Below are 25,663 nucleotides of genomic sequence, written 5' to 3'. Positions count from 1 at the left end.
GAATGTGTAACGGTGACCAGGAAGGTCACTATACATATACAGGCGAAAATGGAAGCAGTGTCAATGATTATTTTCTTTTGTCAAATGACTTTTATGAACTTGTTTATGATGTATGTGAATTATGTGTTGCTGATCGAACTGAATCTGATCATTTTCCTCTTGAGTGTCGTATTTCTTTTTCAAATAATAACCTAGTTAAAAGTAATGATTGTGATACCATACAGGTGATAGAAAAATTTGAGTGGAACGAATAGTTTAGGCAGGAATTCCATAGTAAATTAACAGAGAAAGAAATTAATGATAAACTGAAAATGGCTTTTGATCTCATTGATGTGAATATAAATGACGCTTTAAAATTGTTCAATGAATGTATTCGAGAATGTGCAACTTGTATGAAGAAAACTTTTAGTGTGGGACATAATAAACAGCAAGAGGGATGGTTCGATGAGGAATGTAAATGTCAAAGGAGAAAAGTTCGCAGGTTACTTAAAAGGTTTCGTAGAACTTCAGATAAGGATGATAATACTGTGTATGTAAGAGCTAGAAAAGAATATAAAAATCTATGTGAGAATAAGAGAAAACAGCATAACAAAAGCTTACTAGACAATTTGATAGCATCTGTTAAAGATCAAAAAGAATTCTGGGAATGTATGAAACAAATTTCGTCCAAAAAGAGGCAGCCTAGGAATGACATATCTGCAGATTGTTGGTTTAAACATTTTAAAGCCTTGTTAGATAAAGATTTTGATTGTATTATCAGTGATCATAGCTTACCTGAAGTGGAAAACGAGTTAATGAATCGTCCAATATCTAAAGAAGAAATTTTAATTGCACTTAAAAAACTAAAGAATCGAAAAGCTGCAGGTCCTGATGGGATAATTGGAGAATTTTTGAAATCACCATGTGATCAGTTTATACTTTTTTTGACAACTTTCTTTAACGTTTTATTCGATAAGGGTATTTTTTCCTGAAAATTGGTGTGAGTCAATCACTTTACCACTCTACAAGAAAGGTGACATAAATAACACTAATAACTATAGAGGCATTTCATTATCTGATATCAGCAGTAAAGTATTCAGTGCAATTATTAATTATAGGATTCAGGAGTATGTAGAATATAACAATATAACAGGTGAACACCAAGCTGGTTTTAAACGAGGATATTCCACAATTGATCATATGTTTACTCTTTTGGCATTTGTTCAGAAACAGTTTTCTCTTAATCGTAAACTTTACGTAGCATTTTTGATTTTGAGAAAGCTTTTGATTCTATCAATAGAAATTTATTATGGCCAGTTCTGGCAAAACATGGCATAACAGGAAAGCTTTTTAAATGTGTAAAGAGTATGTATAATGTTGTCAAAACAAGAGTTAGGTGTGGTAACAAACTTACTGAGTATATCAATTGCACTAGAGGAGTAAAGCAAGGAGATGTTTGTAGTCCTATTTTGTTCTCATTATTCATAAATGAATTGACTTTAGAACTGATAGACAGAGGAAGACATGGTGCGAGATTCACAACTGATTTTATAGAACTATTTATATTATTACTTGCTGATGATATTGTTTTGCTTTCAGAGACAGCTATTGGTCTACAGACACAATTGAATAACTTAAAAAATTCAGCTACTAAATTGCAATTAAATGTTAATTTAGATAAAAGTAATGTTATTGTTTTTAGGAAAGGTGGTTATTTGGCAGCAAGGGAAAGGTGGGTGTATGGTGGTATTGATATGCCAGTTGTCAATGCTTACAAATATCTTGGAATTCTATTTTCTACTCGTTTGAGTTTTGTAGCTGCATGCAGGGATCTTTCAAGCAGAGCAAAGAATGTGCTGTTACATATTATGAAGAAACTCTTTTTATTAAACAATAATTCTTTGGATATTTTTATTAAGATTTTCGATACTCAGATACAGCCCATCGTACAATATGGTTCAGAATTATGGGGTCTAGATAAAAATGCTACAATACAATGTGAGTCCGTTCATTTATTTGGACTGAAAAAGTTTTTAGGAGTTGAAATGAAGGCACCTAACGATTTAGTATATGGAGAGACGAACAGACATCCAATCTATATAAATTCTGCAGTTAGATGTGTTCGATACTGGTTTAAATTACTAAAAATGAATGAAAACAGACTGCCACGTAAATCCTATAATATGTTGTATGATTTAGATTCTAGAGGTAAAAAGAACTGGGCGTCAAATGTACGAATTTGTCTCTGTGAACTGGGATTTAGATATGTTTGGGAATATCAAGGAGTAGGTAATGAAAATATGTTTCTGAAACTTTTTCGTCAACGTTTGATAGACTGTAGATGGCAAAACCGGGAAAATCATATTCAGTCAAGTGATAGATTCTTTCTCTACAGATCTCATACTTCTACACATTTAGTAAAGAATTATCTTTTGTTTAACATGGAAAGATATCTACGAGTTTTATTAACAAGATTTAGATTTGGTATTTCTGAAATTCATATGCACAGATATCGTTATAAGATTGTTGGTCACACAGAGAAGTTGTGTCCTTTGTGCAAGCTGTCAAATGAAGATGAAGTGCATTTTGTTTTGATGTGTCCTGTGTTGCATGGATTTCGCGAAAGATTTATTCCAAAGAAATATTATGTACGTCCATGTTTGTTTAAATTATGTTTATTGATGGCATCATCTGATTATGGTGTCATACGTAATCTCGCATTGTATTTACACAAAGCTTTTAAGTTAAGAGAAACGGTATTATCATAATTTCTTTAACTAATTGTGAAAATGGTGAATGTTTACTGATGGTATGGTGACATCTGTATACTGTATTAACGCCCTTCATTCATATGGGGCTATGGCCTTGAGTGAATAAATCATCTCAGTCTCAGTCTCAATCTCTGTCCCCACCCCACCCAGCTCCCTTCCAATCTAACTGTATTCCCACCCACCCTTCTCTCCCAACCTGTTCCTCGCCTTTGTTTCGTTTCAGTGATCTCGGAATGTGCGTGGGAGTAGCGTTGGCGTGCGTGTGTTAGCTGGAATGTGTATGTATACGTATGAATTGAAAAGTATAGGCTAACGTTATTTGTCCTTTTTAAGATGGTATCATACATGTTGATTTGAATTACAGATAACTAGTTATCCCCCTACCTTGCTGTTGTCAAAAGCAGTGTGAATACAATCGATAGTTACCATCGTGTCAACAATAGTAATTCCAGAAACGTCCACGGTGACTGTGGTTTTAGAGGGGCAAGTGTCTAACTTGGTGACTAAGTATGTAAACTTTACCATGTTACACAAACTGGAGACTAATGTTCTGGTGTTGTTGTTTTTCTCTCTCCTAAAGTGTTGGTTTTGATTACAATAAAAATATCGTGCGTAAACCTGGTGCTGCTTATGCGTGTGCTCATGTTAACCGATCAAAATAATATAGTTAATTGCTAGTTGTGTGTTTTTTTTGTTTTTTTTGTTTTGTTTTTTTCTAATTACATATATGTTGATTTTCGTCAATTTCAAGTCGAAAAGGGTACATCAGTCAAGGAGAAGTTTTGCGTTTTTCAGACATTAAATCCTGTTAACAACAAAACAATCTTGTGACTTTGATGTCCCTGGTGGCACAGAGGTACGTGTTCTGCACTGTGTTGCAGGAGGAGTACAATGCCTACCTGGACCTGCAGAAAATCTTTGGAGAGCACCTCACCAGATTCCTCATCATCATCTTCACCCGGGCAGATGAATTTGGAGACACATACGGTATATATTTTTATGAGCTTAATTGCTCCTGTTACTACGCTTTGACAATAACGTAATAAATAACTGCCCAATGGCCAGTCATGTTCGCGCAAATCAGGTGTATGTTACCCCAGGTCCAAGTTACCCAAGGTATATGTAGTCTAAGTTCCCCCAGGTCTTTGTTCCCTAGGGTCTATTTTCCCTCAGGACTAAGTTCCCCCAGGCCTATGCATGTTTAATCATATATACACTTTTGGCTACTGGTCAGCATTGGTCAGTGGTCAGCAGTGGTAGTAGTCAGCAGTGGTCAGCAGTGGTCTGTAGTGATCCGGACGTCATGATAATGTGCAAACGTGATAAAGCAACGCAATCTGATGATTTTTATGAAGTGGTCATGAATGGTCAGAAGTGGCAAGAAATGGTCGGTAATGATCAGCAGTAGTCAATAATGGTCAGTTAATGGTCAAACCCCGCCAAGACGTCCCAATAATGCACACCTGTCACAAAGTTATGCAAGTTGAACTCTGATAGTGTACAACAGTGGTCAGTAATGGTCAAGCAGTGGTCAAACACCTGCTACGACATAATAACTGGCAGATGTAACAAAATAACGCAGTCTGAGCACTTTTGGGTCGTGGTCAATCGCGGTCAGCTGTGTTCCAAGACCTGGGGGATCACAGACCTGTGGGAACATACACCTGGGGGAACTTAGACCTGGTTGAAAGGAAATTCGGGGAAACATTGAGCTGACCCCTTTAACACAAGCAGTTAAAACAGATCTGCCTCACACAGACAATAAAAGTTAATTATTGACACTGTTACATACGAGCAGTCCGTTGCCTCAAAACCGGGCCACTTTCAGTTTGCCAAAAGAAAACGGCTTCAGACAAACCGTTTATAAACTTGTGGTACCATACAGCCACTTTTGTACGACTCATCTGTCAGGCATCTCCAGATTACGCCCAGCCGACATCTCAGATAATGATCTTTAAAATCTATTAAAAAAAAAAAGAAAAAAAAAAGAAGAAGCAAAATAGTAACAGCCATTGCGGCGACAAAGTGGAGATGGTGGCAGGAACGAGACGTGTTACGCCACAGCCACATCCTCTGGGCATCTGTCAACCGTCTCCGCTTTTGCTTACATCTCTTCAGTCAGTTCCCCACACCATGTGCATCGTATTTTGTCTGTTGTGTAGAACTGAAACCGGAAGTGAAGGACATATTCTATTCCGGTTGTGGAAGTAAGCGTTTAAGGCAAAATGTTGACGGGCGCAATAGCCGAGTAGTTAAAACGTTGGACTTACTCAATCTGAGGTTCGAATCTCGGTGACTGCGCCTGGTGGGTAAAGGGTGGAGATTTTTCCGATCTCCCAGATCAACATATGTGCAGACCTGCTTAGTGTCTGAACCCACTTCGTGTGTATACGCAAGCAGATCAAATACGCACGTTAAAGATCCTGTAATCCATGTCAGCGTTTGGTGGGTTATGGAAACAAGAACACACCCAGCATGCATGCCCCCGAAAGCGGTGTATGGCTGCCTACATGGCGGGTAAAAACGGTCATACACGTAAAAGCCCACTCGTATACATACGAGTGAACGTGGGAGTTGCAGCCCACGAACACAGAAGAAGAAGACGGTCAAAAAGTTCAGATCATTCAATGGACAGATCCAAATGGCCCAGAGGCCGAAGTAGCGTTTGTAAATGTCTAAACACGTTTGAATGCGAATATACACATGTGTGTGTAAGTGTATGTACACGTGTATACAGTATACGTGAGCTTAGGTATCTGTATGTATACATGTGTGTATATGTATATGCATGTATGTTTATGTATGTGTCTGTGCATATCTATGTGTGTGTATCCATAATTATGTATCCACATATCTGTGTAGGCATATGTATGTTCGTGCGGGAATGTAGGTACGGACATAAGTGCTCAAATACACGTGAATGCTCATAGAGCTAAATTTTCCACCCCCCTCCTCCCCCTCAACCTCCCATCCACCTCTTCTCCTACCATTTAAACGAAACCATTCAACATTAATGCGAACATGTATGCAATGTCTACAATCAAAATCTGCAATGTGATGGGACAATTAACAAAATTCCTCCTCCTCATTTTGTTTCAGGCGGATCAGGACTTGAAATGAACATGTATATTTACTTGTTTATTCAATAAAACGTCATGCAAATTCTCTCTCTCTCTCTTTTTCTCTCTCTGTGACAAAGAAGAACAGATGTATTACGCGAAGATTATCCTCAAGGTTTTGGATCATCGTAATTTAATGTGTGTGTGTGTGTGTGTGTGTGTGTGTGTGTGTGTGTGTGTGTGTGTGTGTGTGTGTGTGCGGCAACAGAGGCACGGATGGATTCTTTTCGAAGGGATCTGCCCACATATCCTGACAACGTGAAGAAAATACTGGAAGACGCAGGGCAGCGTTACTGTCTGATCAACAACAAGGATCCCAAAGATATGAGAGACTCCCACACAAGGGATCTGATCAAGATGATGCTGGTGTGTGTGTGTGTGTGTGTGTGTGTGTGTGTGTGTGTGTGTGTGTGTGTGTGTGTGTGTGTGTGTGTGTTATAATATCATACCCAACACCGACTGTCTTTAAACCCTCTTGGCCGAGAGAGTTGGGATGTAACTTGGGCAAGACACTCTCCACTATCATCGAATTTAAACCCAGGTAGTCGTGACAGCAGTTGCCTCCTCTGCTGTTCTGATGGCCATAGTCGGACGCGAACGACACGCCTATTTTATATATATATATATATATATATATATATATATATATATATATATATATATATATATATATATATAATTATACTTTTTATCTGTTTTTTTTCTGCGGCGTGATTGAAAGGTGACCATTGCACACATGATTTGTTTTGTGGGGCTTCCCCCCTCCCCTATTCTCTTTTCTTTTATCTTTATTATAAAAAAAAAAATAACCCTATCATCTGGCTCGACAATTGCCCCAGTGTATCTTGCGGCATGAGATCTAGGAATGTTCAGTGACTGCATACATTTGTCTGGGTCTATTGTTGCCCAGGTGTATTGCTGTTTGTATACTAATCGAGTGTAACAAGTGATTATTTCTGTCTGGGTTTATTTGATTTCTCTAGTGTGAGTTGCGGTGTTAAACATTTCTCTCCCCCTGTTTATTTTCTTATCAACATAGCAAGTGGTATTAAAGGATTTTTTTTAAAATACTCTTGGTATACCTACTGCCAGTTTGCACACAAGACCTACTGTTCGTTGCATCATATGTTTCCGCATATTGGTAAACTATGAGAGAGAGAGAGAGAGAGAGAGAGAGAGAGAGAGGTGGGGGGAATGGAGGGGGCTGTGTGTGTGTGTGTGTGCGTGCTGTGTGAGTGTCTGTGTTTGTGTGTGCTTAAGACCATCAGACTGAATTCTTTTTATCTTCCGTACATAATATTTTCATTTTGGCGTCTGAAGTTCTTGTCAACATTCTGGTCCAACTTTGCTTCTGTAATGTGTGAATTTGTATTTAGATTTAAAAAAAATCTTGTGACAACACAGGTGGGGAGAGAGTATGGGTCAGAGTGGAGGGACGGGGGAGGGAGAGCCGGGGAGGGGGGTGGGGGTGGAACAGAAAGACAGACAGACAGCAAGACAGACATACAGCAGGGCAGACATACATCCAACCAGCCAGCCAGCCAGATAAACAGACAGACAGAAAAAAGGAGCACACTTTGCAAGACTTTCTAGCGGGGTGGTTTGTTTCCACTGCACATGAACTCATGGATTGATTATGACTTTCACAGGACCTGGTGACCAAAAACGAGCCCAGAGGAGAAAGCTACTTCACCTGTAAGATGTTCCAAGAGCTCACCCTCTATGTGAACGAGGAGATTGAACAACGCATGGAAAGTCACAAGCAGACCCGTGAAGAGGCCGACGTACACGTTCGAGAAGACATCATCAACGATGCTGTCGACCGGTCCTTCTTCACCAAGGCTGGTGCTGTGGTGGGTGGCGCGGTGGGTGGTGTGGTGGGTTCCATCGCGGGTCCCGCGGGTTTTGTGGCAGGTGCCGGGGCAGGTGCCTGCATAGGTGCCGGGGTAGGTTCCAAATGTGTTGTCATGTAAAGGAAATCCTGCCTTCTGTAATTGATATGATAGTCTGTCGTGTCCGACTATGACCATCAGAACAGCAGAGGAGGCAACTGCTGCCTCGATCATCTGCGCTAAAGGTTTGGTTTCCCATTGCAATGGATAAACCATTGATGATACAGCTCTCGCTTTGCTATAGTTGTAAGGCTAATTACTCCCAAAACAGATTGCAGTTGATTGAAACCTTCAGAAAAATAACAACAAAAACTATCTTCCACCAACAAAACTTTATTTTTCTGTGTCGATTAAAAACTGATTAGTCATGGTCACTGTGACCTTTGTTTGTTTCAGCTGCAAGGTCAAGGACACTATGCGTTTTTGATTGTGCCAAAAGTAATTTTTGAAACAAATCTTCAGAAACCTTCCACGCGTGAATGTTGCAACTGTGTTTTAGTGATACCGGTGAAAGATCAATGTTGAACAAGAAGGAAAATCTTTGTAGACTGTGAGTTTTGGCAGCGTTTTTAAACCAGTTTTGAAAAAAGGTTTTTGTATGTCTCTTATTCCAATGAAAAATAACCACAACAGTATCAGAGAAGGGGAATATCGTGAAGTAGGGAGGACTGCAGTGACACGTGCGTTTTCTTTTTCTTTCTGTTTTTTCAAACCTTTTTTTAATTTTATTCATTTTTTGCGTTTACAAGCCATTTACATATCAAGAAAATATGCATTATGAATAGATCAACTATGTATTCAACATTTTATATATTAACGTTGTAGAACGCTAACCATATGGCCTTAGTAGTTCTATATATTAGAGGTTCGTGTGTATATAAATATGAAGGACATATTTAAATATTAAAAAAATAAATGAAGATAGATAAATAAGGGAAGAAGAGAGGAAGAGAAATGTCAGAGAGAGAGAGGGAAAAAAAAGAATCTTCATTTTTTACTCTATAGTGTTCCATATGAAATGGACCAATGCTATGGATATATGTGTACCAGAAACATATATATTTACACATGCACACACACACACACACACACACATATATATATATATATATATATATATATATATATATATATATACACGCGCACACACAGACACACAGACACACAGACACACACACACACACACACACACACACACATATATATATATATATATATATATATATATATATATATATACATGTACACACACACATATATATATATATATCACACACATACATCTGTCTCTATATTCGTACATTAAAAAATATATTTTGGTTTTATGAAAACAAAAGGAAATAAGCAATTTAGTATGCAAGCAGGTGTATTACTGTTGTCACATAATTCAATGTGTTTTACATAGGTATCACAATTCAAGTCTTGTATTTCTTAAGATGTAAAGAAAGAAGAAAAAAAACAAATTTAGATGTCTTGCCTTTATGATCAATTTGGTTTGATTTTTCAAACTACAAATTGCAAAACAAGATTGGTTAGGGTTCTGTATTGGGTGGTAATGTATCAATATTATTACATTCTATTAATGGCATGTAATATAACCATTTTGCTAAGAATTTAGCATTATGCATAAGTAAATGTGATACATATTTTTTCTGTTTTATATCTTAATCTAAGTTGTGTTAAGAATACTTCAAATTGTGGAATTTGTTTCTTTAGTTTGCTTTTGTATATATATTTTTTGGTTACAATTAGAGCTTTTCCCGCATTTCCCGCATTGGCCTTGTCAGCCATGAGCGTGCCTGCATCAGACGTGGACAACGCCCTTCCTAGATCTTCGTCAGCGAAGCCAGGCCATGACTGACAATTAGAGCAATGAAATCAAGGATGTCATCAGAGGCAACACTCTTTGAAGCTCCAAATAGAATGAAGTCTTCAGTAAATTTTACATTTTGTGCGTTTTCACATTTATTGTTTAAACATGATTCTAGTGTTTTCCAAAAGTTATGTGTAATATCACACTGCCGAAAAAGATGGCGGATAGATTATGTACGCATATTGCAAAAACTAAATACGTGCAAAACGTGCGTTTTCTTTGTGTTTTGACCTATTTTTTCCTTTTGTGTACACATTGCTTTTTTTCGTTTTTCGTCCATCTTAGGTTGAAGACTGGATGTACAAAAGCTTGTACCTTGCTTATCAGTTATTATCGTTTATAAAGAATATATCTCTCTCCCTCTCTCTCATGATTAAACTAAAACATAAGCTGTTTATTTGTTGTTGTTGTTTTTCCATATGAAGAATGTAAACCATGGTTGTGATGTGTCGTTGCTATACATATATCTATCAGATATTGCAGTGTAAAATAATCAAAACAAAGTCAAATAAAGTTGTTCAATACAAAGTAATATATAGCATGAATTCAAGAAATGGATTTAACAGTAATAACAAAGTAGGGTATTAACTACAAAACTGTCAACTGAAACATCAGCAGAGGAAAACAAGAGCAGGGAATCAATTCTTCAGCCAGAGAAAAAATGTTCCACCTAGAACAGAGAGAAGAGATAAAGCAACGAGGGAGAGATATAAAGATATTTATCTGAAATCTTCGTGAGCGACCTGTTGGGAACATCACCAACATTTCTTCCTTACTGAACGCTGGTGTCATCTACATTACAAGGGAGTGCACTCGTACTGTATAGGCCCCATTATGGAGGAACATAGCTTGTTTGTTTTCAGTCTAGGTTGGACAGGTGTTTTGGAGGTAATCGAAAAAAAAAGGAAAAGGAAAAATAAAATAAAGTCATGCAAAGCAGTGAAAGGTATACAAAAAAAGAACAAACAAACCTAAAAAAAACGGGGCTTAAAAGATGTATATAAAGCACTTTGTAGTGCAGAAGAAAAATCTGAGTGTTGACGAATGCTTACAGATGTTACCACTGAATGTGTTATCGAGTTGCATTGACTGGTTAGGATTAGGTGTTGTTTTTTTTAATTTTTAATGTTATCCAAATGTGTTAACTTTTGTAATCGTTGGTTGTGTTGCCACATAGTGCTTGAAAACTAATATCTTGACAGTCACTGTACCTTCACACACAATTTTGCTGAAAATCACATTAAAAAAGTTTTGTACGTTGTCTGATTCCTTCACATTTTCTCATTTAACAGAGAGCTTGCTGAGCAGCCGTCTGCACTCACCACACACCGGAAGGATGTGCAGAGAGAGAGAGAGAGAGAGAGAGAGTTAAGTACATTAACACACTGGAGAGAAGTCCCATGCACACAGTAATACCAACACACCACTTTATCGTGAAACTAAACAAATAAAACAACACGCAACGGGTTATGTGAGCCAGTAAACGCCCGCCCCCAAACGTTAGGATTGAATTTATGCGAAGAAGGGATGGTCGCTTACAAGCCAGTTTTCAGTATCACGTGCACATGAATGTGAGCCAATTCCTTAAGTTTTCTCAGTTTTACGTAACCAGGCCAATTTTTAATGAAGACGTCAGCGTATTCTATTCCTGAAGTCCAAGACCACCATCCCCGATGCTTGTGTGTTTTGTTTTTCTCTGAAATTCGTCTTGCTTTTCAATCCATACCCGATAAAAATTTATAATAATGATTTTTTTAAGGAGCGGAAACATACTGTCTGTTGGGTTAGGTGACAGAATCCACGAATGAATCGATTTTGACGAAATACGCGATTTCAAAATAGCCACCTTCCTTCTTTTGTCGTTTCTTTTGATATCTGTTCCCCACACAAGTGTGTCACACCTGCTATTTTTTTTTTTTTTTTTATTGTGAGTAATTTCAAATTTGCACGGTTATGTAAATTATTTGTGTAACCAAATAAAAAATTTGAATGGTTCCATTCCACGCCTAGAAATTCCAAGTAATTAGCACTAGAATTTCTGGTGCCTCCTGGCCAGATTACACTCGTTTTCACAGAATTCAAATTTAAGCCTGATTTATATCCCAAAGTGTCCGCTGTGTATGCAAGTCTGAAATTATTTGTCGCCTTCTAAAAGAAATTCAGGATCATCTGCAGTTTGAGAGATTTCATGTTCCAGAATCAGAGTCATCTGCCTGTTGAGAAAGTTTATGTTCCTTGTTCCAGATCACTTATCACTATACATTGGGTTTTTTTGTGTGTTTTTTACCTGTAATTATTGCCAATACCTCAATTCATAAGATGAAGGTGATAGTGAATCTCCCTGTCTAAATCCTCGCCAGTTGCACAGTGAACCAGCTCAGCTTGTCCAAGTTGGTCAGTAAGTTTCAGTTTTCAGTTTCACTTTCTCAAGGAGGCGTCACTGCGTTCGGACAAATCCATACACGCTACACCACATCTGTTGAGCAGATGCCTGACCAGCAGCATAACCCAACGCGCTTAGCCAGGCCTTGAGTGCATGCTTACATATTTGTGTACCTATGAAAGTGGATTTCATTTTACGTAATTTCGCCAGAGGACAACACTCTCGTTGCCATGGGTTCTTTTTCAGTGCGCCAAGTGCGTGCTGCACACGGGACCTCGGTTTATCGTCTCATCCGAAAGACTAGACGCTCAGTTTGATTTTCCAGTCAAACTTAGGAGAAAGGGCGAGAGCGGGATTCGAAGCCACACCCTCACGGACTCTCTGTATTGGCAGCTGAGCGTCTTAACCATTCTGCCACCTTCCTCAGTAAGTACAAACATACAAATCGGACAGGCAAACAGAGTAATGGAAAGAGTAAGACACGGAGATTCTGGGACTGGGACTTACCGGGACTTTGTTCTAGGCATGGAACTGAGCTGACTGGCAAAGGAGACGACCGGCCAGGCAGAGACATTTCGGTAAAGTGGAGGGGATGGACAGTGCCAAAGGGCAGTAATCGCGTATTCACTATTAGAAATTCCATAGTTGCTTCCCTTCCTCCACTGCATCAGTAATTCTGCGTTCGTGCGCGCGGTTGATGTTGTTTTCAGTGATAGATATTATTACACAAATTTTGCCCATTACACTCATATTGCTTTTTTTTTTCCAATGAACTAATAAGTCGTTCAATATCATGAATTCTTTCGGCATTTGTGTATGTGTGCGCATGCGTGTGCACGTGCAAACGCGTGTGTGTGTGTGTGCGTGCGTTCGTGTATGTGCATGTGTGTGAGTATGCACGTGTATATATATATATATATATATATATATATATATGTGTGTGTGTGTGTGTGTGTGTGTGTGTGTGCGTGCCGTGTGTGTGTGATGATGATGATGATTACCCATCAATCACACAAGCTGTATTTCTGGAGCCCGCCAGACCTCGAGACTTTTTCTTCTTCTTCCGCGTTCCCCAGGTCATCGTGCTGTCAGATGGGCCACCCGGTCTGCAGCGTGAAGTCTGCTGTCCTCTGCAGTGCAGCAGGTGGTCCCCAGAGCTTCTCGTGGAGATCCACCTCACAGAGCCAGGTTTTCTCTCCTCAGTGCACCAAAAGTTGGGCAGAACTGTAGCCAATACTCTGGTGTCTGCGAACCCGTTCCGCATGGGCATTCAACACCACGAGACGAGGAGCAGCTCCACGTGCTTCTGTGTCCCAGCTGTCTGTCTCTTGATCCCTTGCTGTCTCGCTGTAGTTTTCGCTTCGCATTGCTGAGTTTTGTTGCACGTAACAGTACACGTCTGTAGACTTTGCGCGCGAGGGCCACACGCACACACACACACACGCGCGCGCGCGCGCGCGCGCGCGCGCACCTACCTATCTACCTACTACCTACACACACACACACTGCACACGAGTGCGCAATAGCCTAGTGGTTAAAGCAATGGACTTTCAATGTGAGAGTCTCGGGTTCCAATCTCGGTGACGGCGTCTGGTGGGTGAAGTGTGGAGATTTTTGCCATCTCCAAGGTCAACGTTTGTGCAGACCTGCTAGTGTCTGAACCCCATCGTGTGTATACGTACGCAGAAGATCAAATACGCACGTTAAAGATCCTGTAATCCATGTCAGCGTTCGGTGGGTTATGTAAACAAGAACATACCCAGCATGCACACACCTGAAAACGGAGTGTGGCTGCCTACGTGACGGAGTAAGTAAAAACAAAAACAGTCACACACGATAAATGTTGCATGTCTGTCTGAGCGCGTATGTGTGCGTGCCTGAAATCCGATTGAATGACACAGGAAACGAATGATGAAAGCCCAATTGCAGTCGTGACCCCGAGTTTTTAAAGCGCTTAGAGCTTGGTCTCCGACCGAGGATAGACGCTATATTAGTACCCATACCATTCATTCAGGACACACACACACACACACGCACCTACACAAACACGCACACACACACACATACACACGCACACACAGGCACAGTGTGTGTGTGTGTGTTAAAAGAGACAGGCAGACGGAGAGAGAGGAAGAGAAAGGGAAACAGACAGATATTCAGATAGTCGGACGGACAGACAGGGGGGCAGACACACAGGGAGTGAAGAGAAGACACACGAAGTCAGAAAAAGAGACAGATGCACAGAGACAGCCAAGAACCAGAGAGAGAGTGAGAGAGAGGCAGACATACAGAGAGACGGAGACAGCCAAGAACCACAGAGAGAGAGGGGCAGACGCAGAGAGAAAGAAGCAGACAGAGAGAGAAACACAGAGAGAGAGAGCCAAGAACCACAGAGAGAGGCAGACAGACAGAGAGAGAGGCAGAGAGAGTGAGACTGAGAGAGACAGAGACAGCCAAGAACCAGAGAGAGAGAGGAGCAGACAGAGAGAGAGAGGGGCAGACAGAGAGAGAGAGAGACATAGACTGAGGCAGCCAAGAACCAGAGAGAGAGACAGACAGACAGACAGAGAGAGCCAGACAGAGAGAGAGACAGAGACAGACAGACAGAGTACAGATTCATTTACAAGAACTCTGAAACCAAGCTTTTGAAGACTGCCGCAGCTATAACCACCACCACCACCACTGCAGTCTAGAGCAGACACACACCAGGACACTCAACTGCACAAGCAACAATGTCTTTATTGTCCGCAATCTGAATGGAAGCGACTGCCGTCACTACAACAGGGCGAGTTGCCTTCCCTGACGATGGAGGTGGAGACAATGCCTTTGTTTAACTGCAGGTTATGGCACACTTCATGATCACAAGTCAGCCAGCCAGCTCAGGAGAGACTGATTATATTATACAAATCTGATGTAAATGTCAGCGTACAATCACATAAGCATATGAATGCGTACATACATAAAGAAAGGAATAATGAATGGGGAGAGACAGACAGAGACACAGAGAGAGACAGACAGACAGGCAGACAGACAGAGACACAGACAGAGAAGGAAAGAAAGAAAGAAAGGAAGAAAGTACAAGCCATATACATAATAATTATTTGTAATATGGTAACGTGACGACTATTCACCTTAAACCCAAGTTCTATATTCTGATAACGCAGCATTTGGGTTTTCCCTTGCCAATTCCGCGAATGCCTGATCTGGGTACTTGTGCTTTAGCATCGACAATAAACTACATCCAAAGTGTAACATGATACTCAAATATTCAGTACCCGGATGAGAGAGAGAGAGAGAGAGAGAGAGAGAGAGAGAGAGACGGAGACAGGGACAGAGAGATATAGAGACAGAAACAGACAAGCAGTGACAGAGAGAGAGAGAGAGAGAGAGAGAGAGAGAGAGAGAGAGAGAGAGAGAGAGAGAGAGAAGGGGGTGTGGGGGAAAGGAATGTTTCTGGTTCAAGAACATGATGACCAACAACACACACGTACGGGCAAGCCTCCAGTGACTCCACGCAAATTCTCCAGCATGTGGAACGACTTTCGTCACTGTTCTTCACCAGAAGCATTCAGGGCAAAAACAGTACATCAAGCCTAGAAACTCAAAGAGGAACGTTCACTTAAGTTTTGTTTTGTTTTGTTTGATTTTTGTTTCAGGACTACGCTAAGTACATCAGACGAAGTCATGAAAGCCAGTAAATACGATCATCAAAGTTTGGGAATCCCATCTTAGGCAATGATTATGCGAGCTATGATGAGTTCCGGTGCTTCAATAACCAGTGTGGATGCGGCGGATGCACAGCGTTAAAACTGGGACACCCAAGCATACCGATACATGGACGAGATTATGACTGTGACACAGGGACGCAACTCAACAGGCAATGTCTACTGTTGTTTTGAGAAGGCAAGGGAATTATGAAAGCTCGATATGTTTATGAGAGAGAGAGAGGGGGGGGGGGGGAGGAAGACAGAAACAGAGACAGACAGTGAGGGTGAGAAGCAGAGAGGGACACACACACACACACACACGCGCGCGCGCGCGCGCGCGCACGCACGCACGCACGCACGCACGCACGCGTGCGCACGCACGCGCTAGATAGAGCGAGAGCTACAGAGAGAGAGAAGAGAAAGAGAAGGGAAAGAGAGAAAACCTGAGACGGCGAGCGAGACAAAAAAATGAGACACAGAGCCCTTAGGAACTGTATCCATGATACAGAATTATGGAAACACAGACATAAAAGATTGAGCGTGTTCATGAAACACTAACATTTGTTGTTGCTGTCAAGCGCGTTGGGTAACGCTGCTGGTCAGACACATGCTTAGCAGATGTGGCGTGGCGTGTATGGATTTGTCCGAACGCAGTGACGCCTCCTTGAGTAACTGAACTGAACTGAACAGAACTGTTGTTTCTTTCACGCCACACGCACAAGACGTCAGCCGATCTGTTCACTCACTGGGCAGGAGGAGGAGGGCACCAAAGGAAGCTAGCGGTGTCAGCAGACCACGGCACTACTGTCCTCCACCACAGTGCCGCCACTGGAGCTGGACACGGTACGACCGCTGCTGCTGCTGCCCCTCTGTCCTCCTCCCCCCTGCCCCTCCTCTTCCCTCCCCACCTGCCTCCCATCCACACGACCGTCGTACACATCATCATCATCAACATCATCATCATCGTCTTCGTTATCACAATTATCACCATCATCATCGTCGTCGTCAAGGCCGTCAAACACGCCGCTGGTCAGGTCTGTGCTGTCGTCTCTGAGTCCGGCGGTGGTGTTCAATTTGCCGCCGTGTGGGTGGGTGGCGGGTAGAGAGGGGGGCGGGGTGGTGTCTGTGAGTGCGGCTAAAGTCCTTGAGCCGGGAGGGTCCTCCTTTTCCTCCTCCTCCTTCTCCTCCTCCTCGTCTTCCGCCTCACTGCAGCCCGCGGTGCGTGGAACCACGTCTGTGGACACTGTGGCGTCGTCACCCGAGTTCCAGCCTCCGCTGCAGCCGTGCTGGCAGAGGCGGCTGTCTGATGAAGAACAGGTGTCTTTCCCACTGACCGTGACCCTGTCCCCGTTCTCTCCGCACCCCGCGTGCCGGGATGGCGGATGTGTCAGCGCAGTCGAACAGCGTGGTTGGGACTCACCGGGAAACGCCCCGCAGCGGTTCTCCGGGCGGGCCTCAGACACTGGTTCCAGGAGATGCTGAAAGACGTCCTCCTCCTCCTCACGCTGATAGAAGGCAGCCTCCTCCTCCTCCTCCTCCTCCTCACGCTGACAAAAGTCATTCTCTTCCTCCTCCCCTTCCTCCTCCTCCTCCTCGTCGTCGTCCTCTTCCTCCTCTTGCCCCCAGCGGGCCGGGTTCTGTGTCAGCTGAGCGACGTCTGCGCGACACCTCTCCGGGGACGAGAGGCGGGAAGAGTCCGTGCTGACCTTGGAGCCGTACCCGTGGTCGTCCGCCTCGCTGACGAAGCTGTGCACGTGCGTCGCGGTGAAGTCTTTTTCCCGGCACGCTTTTGTCCAGTGAGGAGGAGCGCTGCTGACGTCACGGAGGGGGAGGACGGCGGCGGAGGAGGAGGGGGGCAGGTGACGGAAGAAGTCCACGTAAGCGCCGTCAGCAGGGAGGGAGGGTGGAGGAAGACGTGGGTCGTGGTGGGGATTGTGGTGGTGGTGGGTCGGATCCTCGCTGCACGCGGCCGTCACCACGTGACTGCAGCTGTGGGGGGCCGAAGTGGTGGCGCTGGTGGAGAGGTGGTGCTGAAGGAGGGAGCCAGCAGCAGAAGAAGCAGCAAAAGCAGCAGGGTACTCTCCCATCAAACCCACCACCACCCCCTCCTCCTTCTCCTCCCCCTCCCGGGCGCCGCCCCCCTCCGCCCTCAGCTTGTCCCGGCACACGGAGCACGGCCGCCTGCCGCTCACCTCGCTGCTCCAGGCGGGCCGGGGGTCCTCCTCCAATACCCCCCCAGCCCCACCACCACCCCCTCCACCACCACCCTCACTGCTCCCCGTCCCCCAGCTCCTGCTTCTTCCCCATCCCTTCCCCGCCTCCTGGCGGCCACCCGTCCCCACGAACTGCGAGCTGGGGCACAGCTGGTGTCCCACGTGCACGTACTTGTGCAGGAGACTTGTGCTGGACCCCTCTCCCCCTGCCCCTTCCCCCTTCCGTTGCAGCAGGAGGGGGAGGAAGGGCTGGTGGTGGTGAGGCCGATGCTGGTGGAGGTGGAATCCTGTGGGTCTCCGTGGCCCTTCCGATGCCCGTCCTGATGACGTCGTCTTGCTGTGGGCGACGCGGCACGTCAGCCGGCGGTAGTGACGACACAGGCGGGCCAGGCGGGAGAGAAGCGACTTGCGGAGGATGACGTAGATCCAGGGGTTGAGGGTCTGGTTGAGGCTGGCCAGTCGGACCGCCACCAGGCCGAACACTGGGGAGTGGTTGTCTGGGGACTGCAGGCAGAACAGGATGTACACCTGGAATAAAGAAAAAAAAAATCCGTTCATTGATCAGTTCTAGTTCTTGAAAAATAATCGAATAAACTTCAAACACTGAAACAAATACCGGCAGGAAGGGGGGAAAAAACCCCAGCAAAAAACCCCAAAGACAATTGAAAGAACGAAAGAAAAATGGAGAGAATATGAACTAGAAAGAAAACAGGAAGGAAAAGAAAGACATACTGGAGGCGATCTCTTACCGAGAAAGAGAGACAGACAGACAGACAAACAGAGAAAGACACAGAGACAGACAGACAGAGATGGAGAAACAGATAGGGATATACAGAGACAGAGACAGACGGAGACAGAGACATACACAGACACAGGAAGATAGAGATAGAGACACAAACAGGGATAATATACTAAGACAGAGACAGGTGGAGATAGAGACATGCACAGAGAGACAGGCAGATAGAGATAGACAGAGATAGAAATACAGATGAGGATATACAGAGACAGATGGAGATAGAGACAAACACAGAGAGACAGGCAGACACTGAGGCAGAGATAGACAGAGATTAGAGATACAGATAGGGATATACAGAGACAGCGACATACGGAGATAGAGGCATACACAGAGAGACAGGCAGGCAGAAACAGAGGGAAAGGGAGAACAAGAGATAGAGAGAGGGGAGGGAGAGTGGGGAGAGAGGAAGAGAGAGGGAGACAAAGAGATACAGAGAGAGGGAGAGACGGAGACAAGACATAGAGAGACAGCCTCATTCACCATGAGCGGCGCCCAGCAGACAGAGAAGATGGTGGTGATGGCGAAAAGCAACCAGATCATCTGCAGCTCCACGTCGCGGTGATGACGCCGACGCAACAGCTGCGGGGGCTGCATGACGTCATCCGCGGGGTCGACCTTCAGCAGGGTGCCGTTGGAACTGGCGCTGGACATCCTCTTCCTCCTCCGGGACTTGCGGACCCTGCACAGTGTGGTCATCACCAGGCCGTTGCACACCACCATCACCGCGATCACCAGCAGGTTCAGGAGGGCGTAGGAGCCGGCGTAGGCCATGTCCAGCGGCTCGTAGGACCTGAGGAGGAAGGCGGCAGACCGGTTGATTAATTCTTAACTCTTTCACTGCAGTAGGCACTTTTGTTGACAAGACAGTGCACCACCATAGGCGACTTTCGTTGACTAGACAGTGCACCGCCATAGGCGACTTTTGCTGACTAGACAGTGCACCGCCATAGGCGACTTTTGCTGACTAGACAGTGCACCGCCATAGGCGACTTTTGCTGACTAGACAGTGCACCGCCATAGGCGACTTTTGCTGACTAGACAGAGCACCGCCATAAGAGACTTTTGTTGACTAGACTGAGCACCGCCATAAGCGACTTCTGTTGACTAGACAGAGCACAGCCATAGGCGACTTTTGTTGACTAGACAGAGCACCGCCATAGGCGACTTTTGTTGACCAGACAGTGCACCGCCATAGGCGACTTTTGTTGACCAGACAGTGCACCGCCACAGTACACCGCCATAGGCGACTTTTGTTGACTAGACAGTGCACCGCCATGGGCGACTTTTGTTGACTAGACAGTGCACTGCCATAGGCGACTTTTGTCGACATCGAGGAGTCATGTTGATAAGACCATTAATTTTTCACACTGTAGCAAAAGCTTGACAGCTGCAGCCAGTTTCCCCGCCAACAGGACAATGACTTACCTTTGCTCCCTGATCCAGTTTGCAGTGAACAAACCCATTGTGTTGTTTTGACATGAACCGAAGCCTGTGACTGAGAGTATGTTTCTAAAATATTTGGCGCTGGGGAGTGTTTTTCACACAGAAACTTGGCGGTGAAAGAGCAAGACGATTATCCGCCAGTACAGTGTCTGCGAGGGTCTGGGTTCTGGTCCTGCTCTCGCCCTTTCTTCTTCCCAGTTTGACTGGAAAATCAAACCGAGCGTCTAGTCATTCGGATGAGACGATAAAACCGAGGACCCAAATGCGGTATGCACTGGACAAGCTGAACAAGAAAGGCAACAAAAGGGTTGTCCTCCAGCAAGATTCTGCATAAGAGATCCACTCTGATATGTACACAAATATATATATATATGTATATATATATATATATATGTATATATATATATATATATATATATATATATATCTGTATCCACTCAAAACTTGACTAAGCGTTGGGTTATGCTGCTGAACAGGCATTTGTCAAGCAGATAATATGTGGTGAAGCGTATTATCCACTCTGATAGGTACACAGATATAAATGTATACACTCAGAACCTGACTAAGCACCTTGGTTTACGCTGCTGGTCATGCATTTGCCACCAAAGAGATGGTGGTGAAGCGTATAATCGTGCGGATTATGGGTTAGTCCGGATGCAGTGACGCCTTCTTGAGAAAATGAAAAACTGAAAACCTGACATTGAAACTGAAACAGACCTGAAGTGGAGGAAGCACCAGGTCTGGGGGTATTGCAGCGTGAAGGACCCCACCCCCAGCAAAGGCAGACCACCGAAGAAGAGCACGAAGGCCCAGAGCAGTGCCACCAGCACGCGCGCCGAGGTGGGCGTGCAGTACTTGGAGTAGAAGTAGTTGCACTTGAGGGCCAGGCTGCGCTCGATGGCCATGGCGCAGACGATGAAGGGCGTGGACAGGCCAAAGCACACCATGGCCAGCGCGTGGAAGCGGCAGAGGAAGGGCAAGGCGGGCATGTGGCGCTCGTTCAGGTAGGCGGCCAGCACGGGCGGCGAGGTCAGGCAGATGCCCAGCAGGTCGTTCCAAGTGAGGGCCGCCACCAGCGTGTAGAACATCATGCTGCGGATCTCCGTCCGCGTCTTGTGCAGCACCACCAGGGCCAGTACGTTGCCCAACAGGCCTGGGACACAAAGAGTTATCTATAGTAAAGGGAAAATAGAGAGCTATTTATAGTAACTAACTGGGACATAGCAGGTTATTTATAGTGACTGGGAAATGGCGGGTTATTTATAGTGACGGGGACATAGCAGGTTATTTATAGTAACGGGGACACAGCAGATTATTTACAGTGACTGGGACAAAGGTTATTTATAGTGACTGGGATATAACCGGTTATTTATAGCGACAGGGACATAGTGACATAGTAAATTATAGTGACTGAATCGGACATAGCGGTTTATTTATAGAAACTGAATGCAGGCCTAGGACCTTGCGGGTTATTTATAGACCTTGTTCGTTAGAAACCGGAGGTCAGTGAAAAGTTCAACCCCTTCACCTTGGGAAGTCCGGATAAGGCAACATGGCGACTCTGTCCGCTGAAACTGAAAGTGCGTTTGACTCCATGAAAGTTAAAGAACCGAAAGAGTATTTCAAAAAGAACGTACACCTGATAAGTGGCACGAAAGTTGAACTTGTTCGTCGTGCAAAACATTTAAATTGTCGCAGAACCAGAAACAAGAAGGCGAAGTCAAGTCAGTTTCTGCTGTCACAGCGACATCAACCTCACGCACATTTTTAACAACTGAAGGAAAAAAAGTATCGCTCCTGTTTGTGACCCATTCATTCAGAATCTACATACATTCCAGCATTTCATATTGTGGCTACATAGTATTTGTGTGTGTGTGTGTGTGTGTGTGTGTGTGTGTGTGTGTGTGTGTGTGTGTGTGCGCGCGCGCGCCTTCTAAACAGACTTGAGAAAAGCGCAGTGCTGTTCCAATGAATTTGATCTTTTTCTGGCTAGTCTGTCACTTTACTTTTTTTTATACTGTGTGGAGGAGAGTGTTGTAGCTGAGCATGGAAACTGTGGGGAGAAGAGTGGTGGAGCTGTGCAATGGAATTTGATTAAAGATGATAATCATCAAGACTGATTCATGTGTGTTTCATCACAGTTGCATTGATGATTAACTGTAAGTAAAGAATGATTTCATCTTATGGTGCAGCACAAATGCATGTGCGCATACAGTACTCACTCGTACATCATTGGAAGTGACATGCATTGATAAGTCTTCTCAAGACTCCCAGACATTCAGGCACACCAGTCTGGTACAATCAGCTGACCTGTTTACCCAAAATGGATATGTCTGTACTTTCACCAGGTTAAAATATGTATTTCTTTTATGGAAACCCGTAAGTTCATTGTATCTAAGAACTGGCCAAAGGATTAACACATACATATCAGCTTTCTCTTTGCTGCCATTTTTTCAGAAACTGGTAGTGCTGTAAATTCTTTGTGTAAATATTTGCATTTATTTACATATGCATGCCCAGCCTCCCATTTTTTATTTCCTGTATTTTCTTTTTAAATCATAAATATATAATTCATTTGTTTATTGCTAATCAAATTTGGACTGTTTACAGAATGCAGTGTAAACAGGTCTGAGTCAAACACAGACTTGAAGAAAATCACTTCGATAAGATATTTTCTTTTATTATTTTTTTGGTTTCATTCATTCATACCTAAATGCTAAATAATAAACAATTGTTTAAACAACCTGATTTATTTATGATGTGAGCACCATTAGTGTGTGTGTGTGTGTGTGTGTGTGTGTGTGTGTGTGTGTGTGTCTGTGTCTGTGTGTGTGTGATCTACATCTGTATTGAAGTGCAGTGTCTATATTTATAAAGTTTCGATTTTGTTTCCATGATCAGTGTTATCTCAGCTGATTTGAAGCATACTGCACCTCCCCACCTTTCTTCTTCAAAGAGAAGAAGAAGAAGAAGAGAGAAGAAAAATCACAGCTACAGTTCACATCAGTATGACAAATAAAATATCAGGAGCATTCAAACTCCACAAATCCCAATGAGAAAGCTTTTAAAAAAAATCTTCATACACAGATGATAATCTGACTGTGTTACACAATTTGTTAATACCAAAATACCACTGATCCTTCTGAATCAATCTGCTCTCAACTAACACACACACACACTCTACAAATTGACACCCACTATTGTAAGCCCCCTTCAGTCTAAATTTTATGACAAAACGGTCTTCAGGGCCCTGATAAGTCATCTTTCACTGTGTCATCAGTGTCAAATTGGTGAAAAGGGGGAAGCAAAGCTGTCAGATCATTAATACTTTCACTTCCAAATTTGTTAAATTTTGTAAAATTACTCAGTTTACTGTCAGCAGCATTGGTTTCCACTGCTGACGCAGAAGTAGCAGTGATGTCTTCTTGGACTTGCACGTCTGACAACTGGCACGTCTGACTTGCACGTCTGAAAAGAATATATAATTATAGCTTGAATGTTATGACATTTGTTTTTAGTTACACAGTTTCAGTCAAACTGCATACAACCCCCAAAATGTGTCAGATCTATTCACTGTGTTATGCATGTGCAGAATCTCAAGCCAGTGAGTTGTTTAAATTTGCAACAATAACTATGCCTTATCTATCTATCTATCCATCTATCTGTGTGTGTGTGTGTGTGTCTTGTGTGTGTGTGTGTGTCTCTGTCTCTCTCTCTGTGTGTGTGTGTGTGTGTGTGTGTGTGTGTGTAAACATTCACACTGCCTGTGGAAGTAGCAAGGATCTCACTGTCTCAGAATCATAGAAACAGCACTTTCTGAAAATGTGCAAGCATTTCCACTTGAAAGAAGTATGCGCTGACAAATGTTGTATTGTGAAAATGCTTTGTAGTGTTTGTTTCCGGGGTACACTAGTCAGTTTTGTACTATGTGTCAGAGATGCATTTATCTGTGCTGAATAAAAATCACAGCGAAGACCACACACACACACACACACACACACACACACACACACACACACACAAATCCAGTTGAATGATACAATATTGGTGACTGGAAGTTGAAAAAGACCGGCCAGCTGGTGTACTGTAATTCTCCGTTTTAAAGATTAAATTGTGCTTTTGGATTCAAACATTAGGCAGATAAGTGTGTGTGAAATGAAGACAGTATAATCATCCCTCTTTGAGAAATCAGACCCAAAACATTCTTGGGCTTGGCTGTTGAATTGAAACAAATATATTTTGAAACATAAAAATGAATATTCGATTCAAAATGTCACATACCGTGCTTGTTTTGAAGACTTTGTTCGTAAAAAATGAAGGAATATCATCGCCACGGAGGGTGAGGGTCCTTGGTTTCAGTTCAGTTCACGATGTGGTTCTGAGATCGCCACGCTCTTTGCAATCGGATCGTGGCTGGTATTCGTTGCGATATCTTTTTTCCTTTAAGTTTGAACAGCACACACAGTACTTCGCTCCTCCCGTTTTCCCCCCAGACCCATTGCGAAGCATTTACACAAATACAATCGAGGAACTCGCAACTTTCACTTTTAGAGACGTCCCACGAATTCTCTTTCCGGCTTAATCAAGGGCATATTACTCTCATTTTGTTTCTTAAGGCTAATTTACACTAGGCATCTCAACTCCCAGCAACTAGTTGTGCTAGAGTTGCCGAGCTAGATGAGGAAGGATATTGTGAGTTGGTGGCAGTTGTCGACCCTTTATTTTTAGACCTTGCCTATCTGGTTTTCCCGATCAAGATGCGCTTCAAGTTGCCGTAGCTGAAATAGATATCACCTCCCACCCAATATCCTATGGAGTTGGCCGCCAACTTCGACGTTGGCGCCAGTTGACATGCGCGTTTACACAAGATGCGCTGAGTTGAGGCAACCTTTTTCTCCACCGCGTGGCATTCCTCGACTCGCAAGCCAAGCCTCGCTCGCACGCACGCAGTGTGTGTTTTTTGGACGCGATAACTACGATGTAAGTTGATTTACGTTGACAGAGGTTGTGGCAACTAGTTGGTGTGGGCTACTGCATCTTATCTCAACTTGTACAGTTGGTGTGCGCACAGTATATAAACCAGACCATCACACGATATCTTTGCGCGCATTTCATTCAAATCTTTGGCTGCTGCTAGGGTTTTTCACTGTCGACCCTGCAACAACAAGATGTCGAGTCCTGATTCCGCAGTTGTTCCTGATGATGTGCCGTCGACTCCTGGAGATGCTGCAGAGCACACCCCGGGGATCGAGTCCACCCCCACCCAGACTGACAAGAAGGGCAAGTCCCTCAAGCAGCCAAGGCTCATCGAGAATCAAAAGGAGCAGGTCTTGGATTTTCTGAAGAGAAATCCCTTTCTTTTCGACAAGAGGCAAGATGGACTGAATAGCTACCCCGAGAGCTTTATTTATACTATCTTGGAAGTTGAGCCAAGACCCACACCAACTACATGTCAACTTTCCAAGTTGAGCACAAGTTAACGCAACA

At 43.6% G+C, this 25,663-nt stretch overlaps 2 protein-coding genes across 5 annotated transcripts in view; one reads left to right on the top strand and one right to left on the bottom strand.

Moving 5' to 3' along the window:
• Positions 1-12,814, top strand: part of LOC143295203 (GTPase IMAP family member 4-like) — a 44,645-nt gene extending 31,831 nt beyond the window's left edge. For 3 of the 4 annotated variants that reach the window (XM_076606773.1, XM_076606775.1, XM_076606774.1), the window contains exons 4-6: positions 3,632-3,737; positions 6,078-6,235; positions 7,519-10,895. In XM_076606773.1, the coding sequence (XP_076462888.1) occupies positions 3,632-3,737; positions 6,078-6,235; positions 7,519-7,842 (588 nt within the window). In that variant the 3' untranslated portion in view covers positions 7,843-10,895. Of the gene's footprint in view, positions 1-3,631; positions 3,738-6,077; positions 6,236-7,518; positions 10,896-10,926 lie in introns of those variants that run through there. The other variant, XM_076606776.1, reaches the window with a different exon arrangement.
• A 1,396-nt stretch (positions 12,815-14,210) lies between these two features.
• Positions 14,211-25,663, bottom strand: part of LOC143295192 (uncharacterized) — a 31,429-nt gene continuing 19,976 nt past the window's right edge. Inside the window, exons 3-5 of the mRNA XM_076606765.1 lie at positions 20,894-21,329; positions 19,214-19,523; positions 14,211-18,465 (exon numbers count right to left, since the gene is read on the bottom strand). Of these exons, the coding sequence (XP_076462880.1) occupies positions 16,510-18,465; positions 19,214-19,523; positions 20,894-21,329 (2,702 nt within the window). The 3' untranslated portion in view covers positions 14,211-16,509. The remainder of the gene's footprint in view (positions 18,466-19,213; positions 19,524-20,893; positions 21,330-25,663) is intronic.

Source organism: Babylonia areolata, chromosome 20 (assembly GCF_041734735.1).
Source record: "Babylonia areolata isolate BAREFJ2019XMU chromosome 20, ASM4173473v1, whole genome shotgun sequence".
Taxonomy (NCBI): domain Eukaryota; kingdom Metazoa; phylum Mollusca; class Gastropoda; order Neogastropoda; family Buccinidae; genus Babylonia; species Babylonia areolata.
This window is presented reverse-complemented; position numbering and strand designations above follow the sequence as displayed.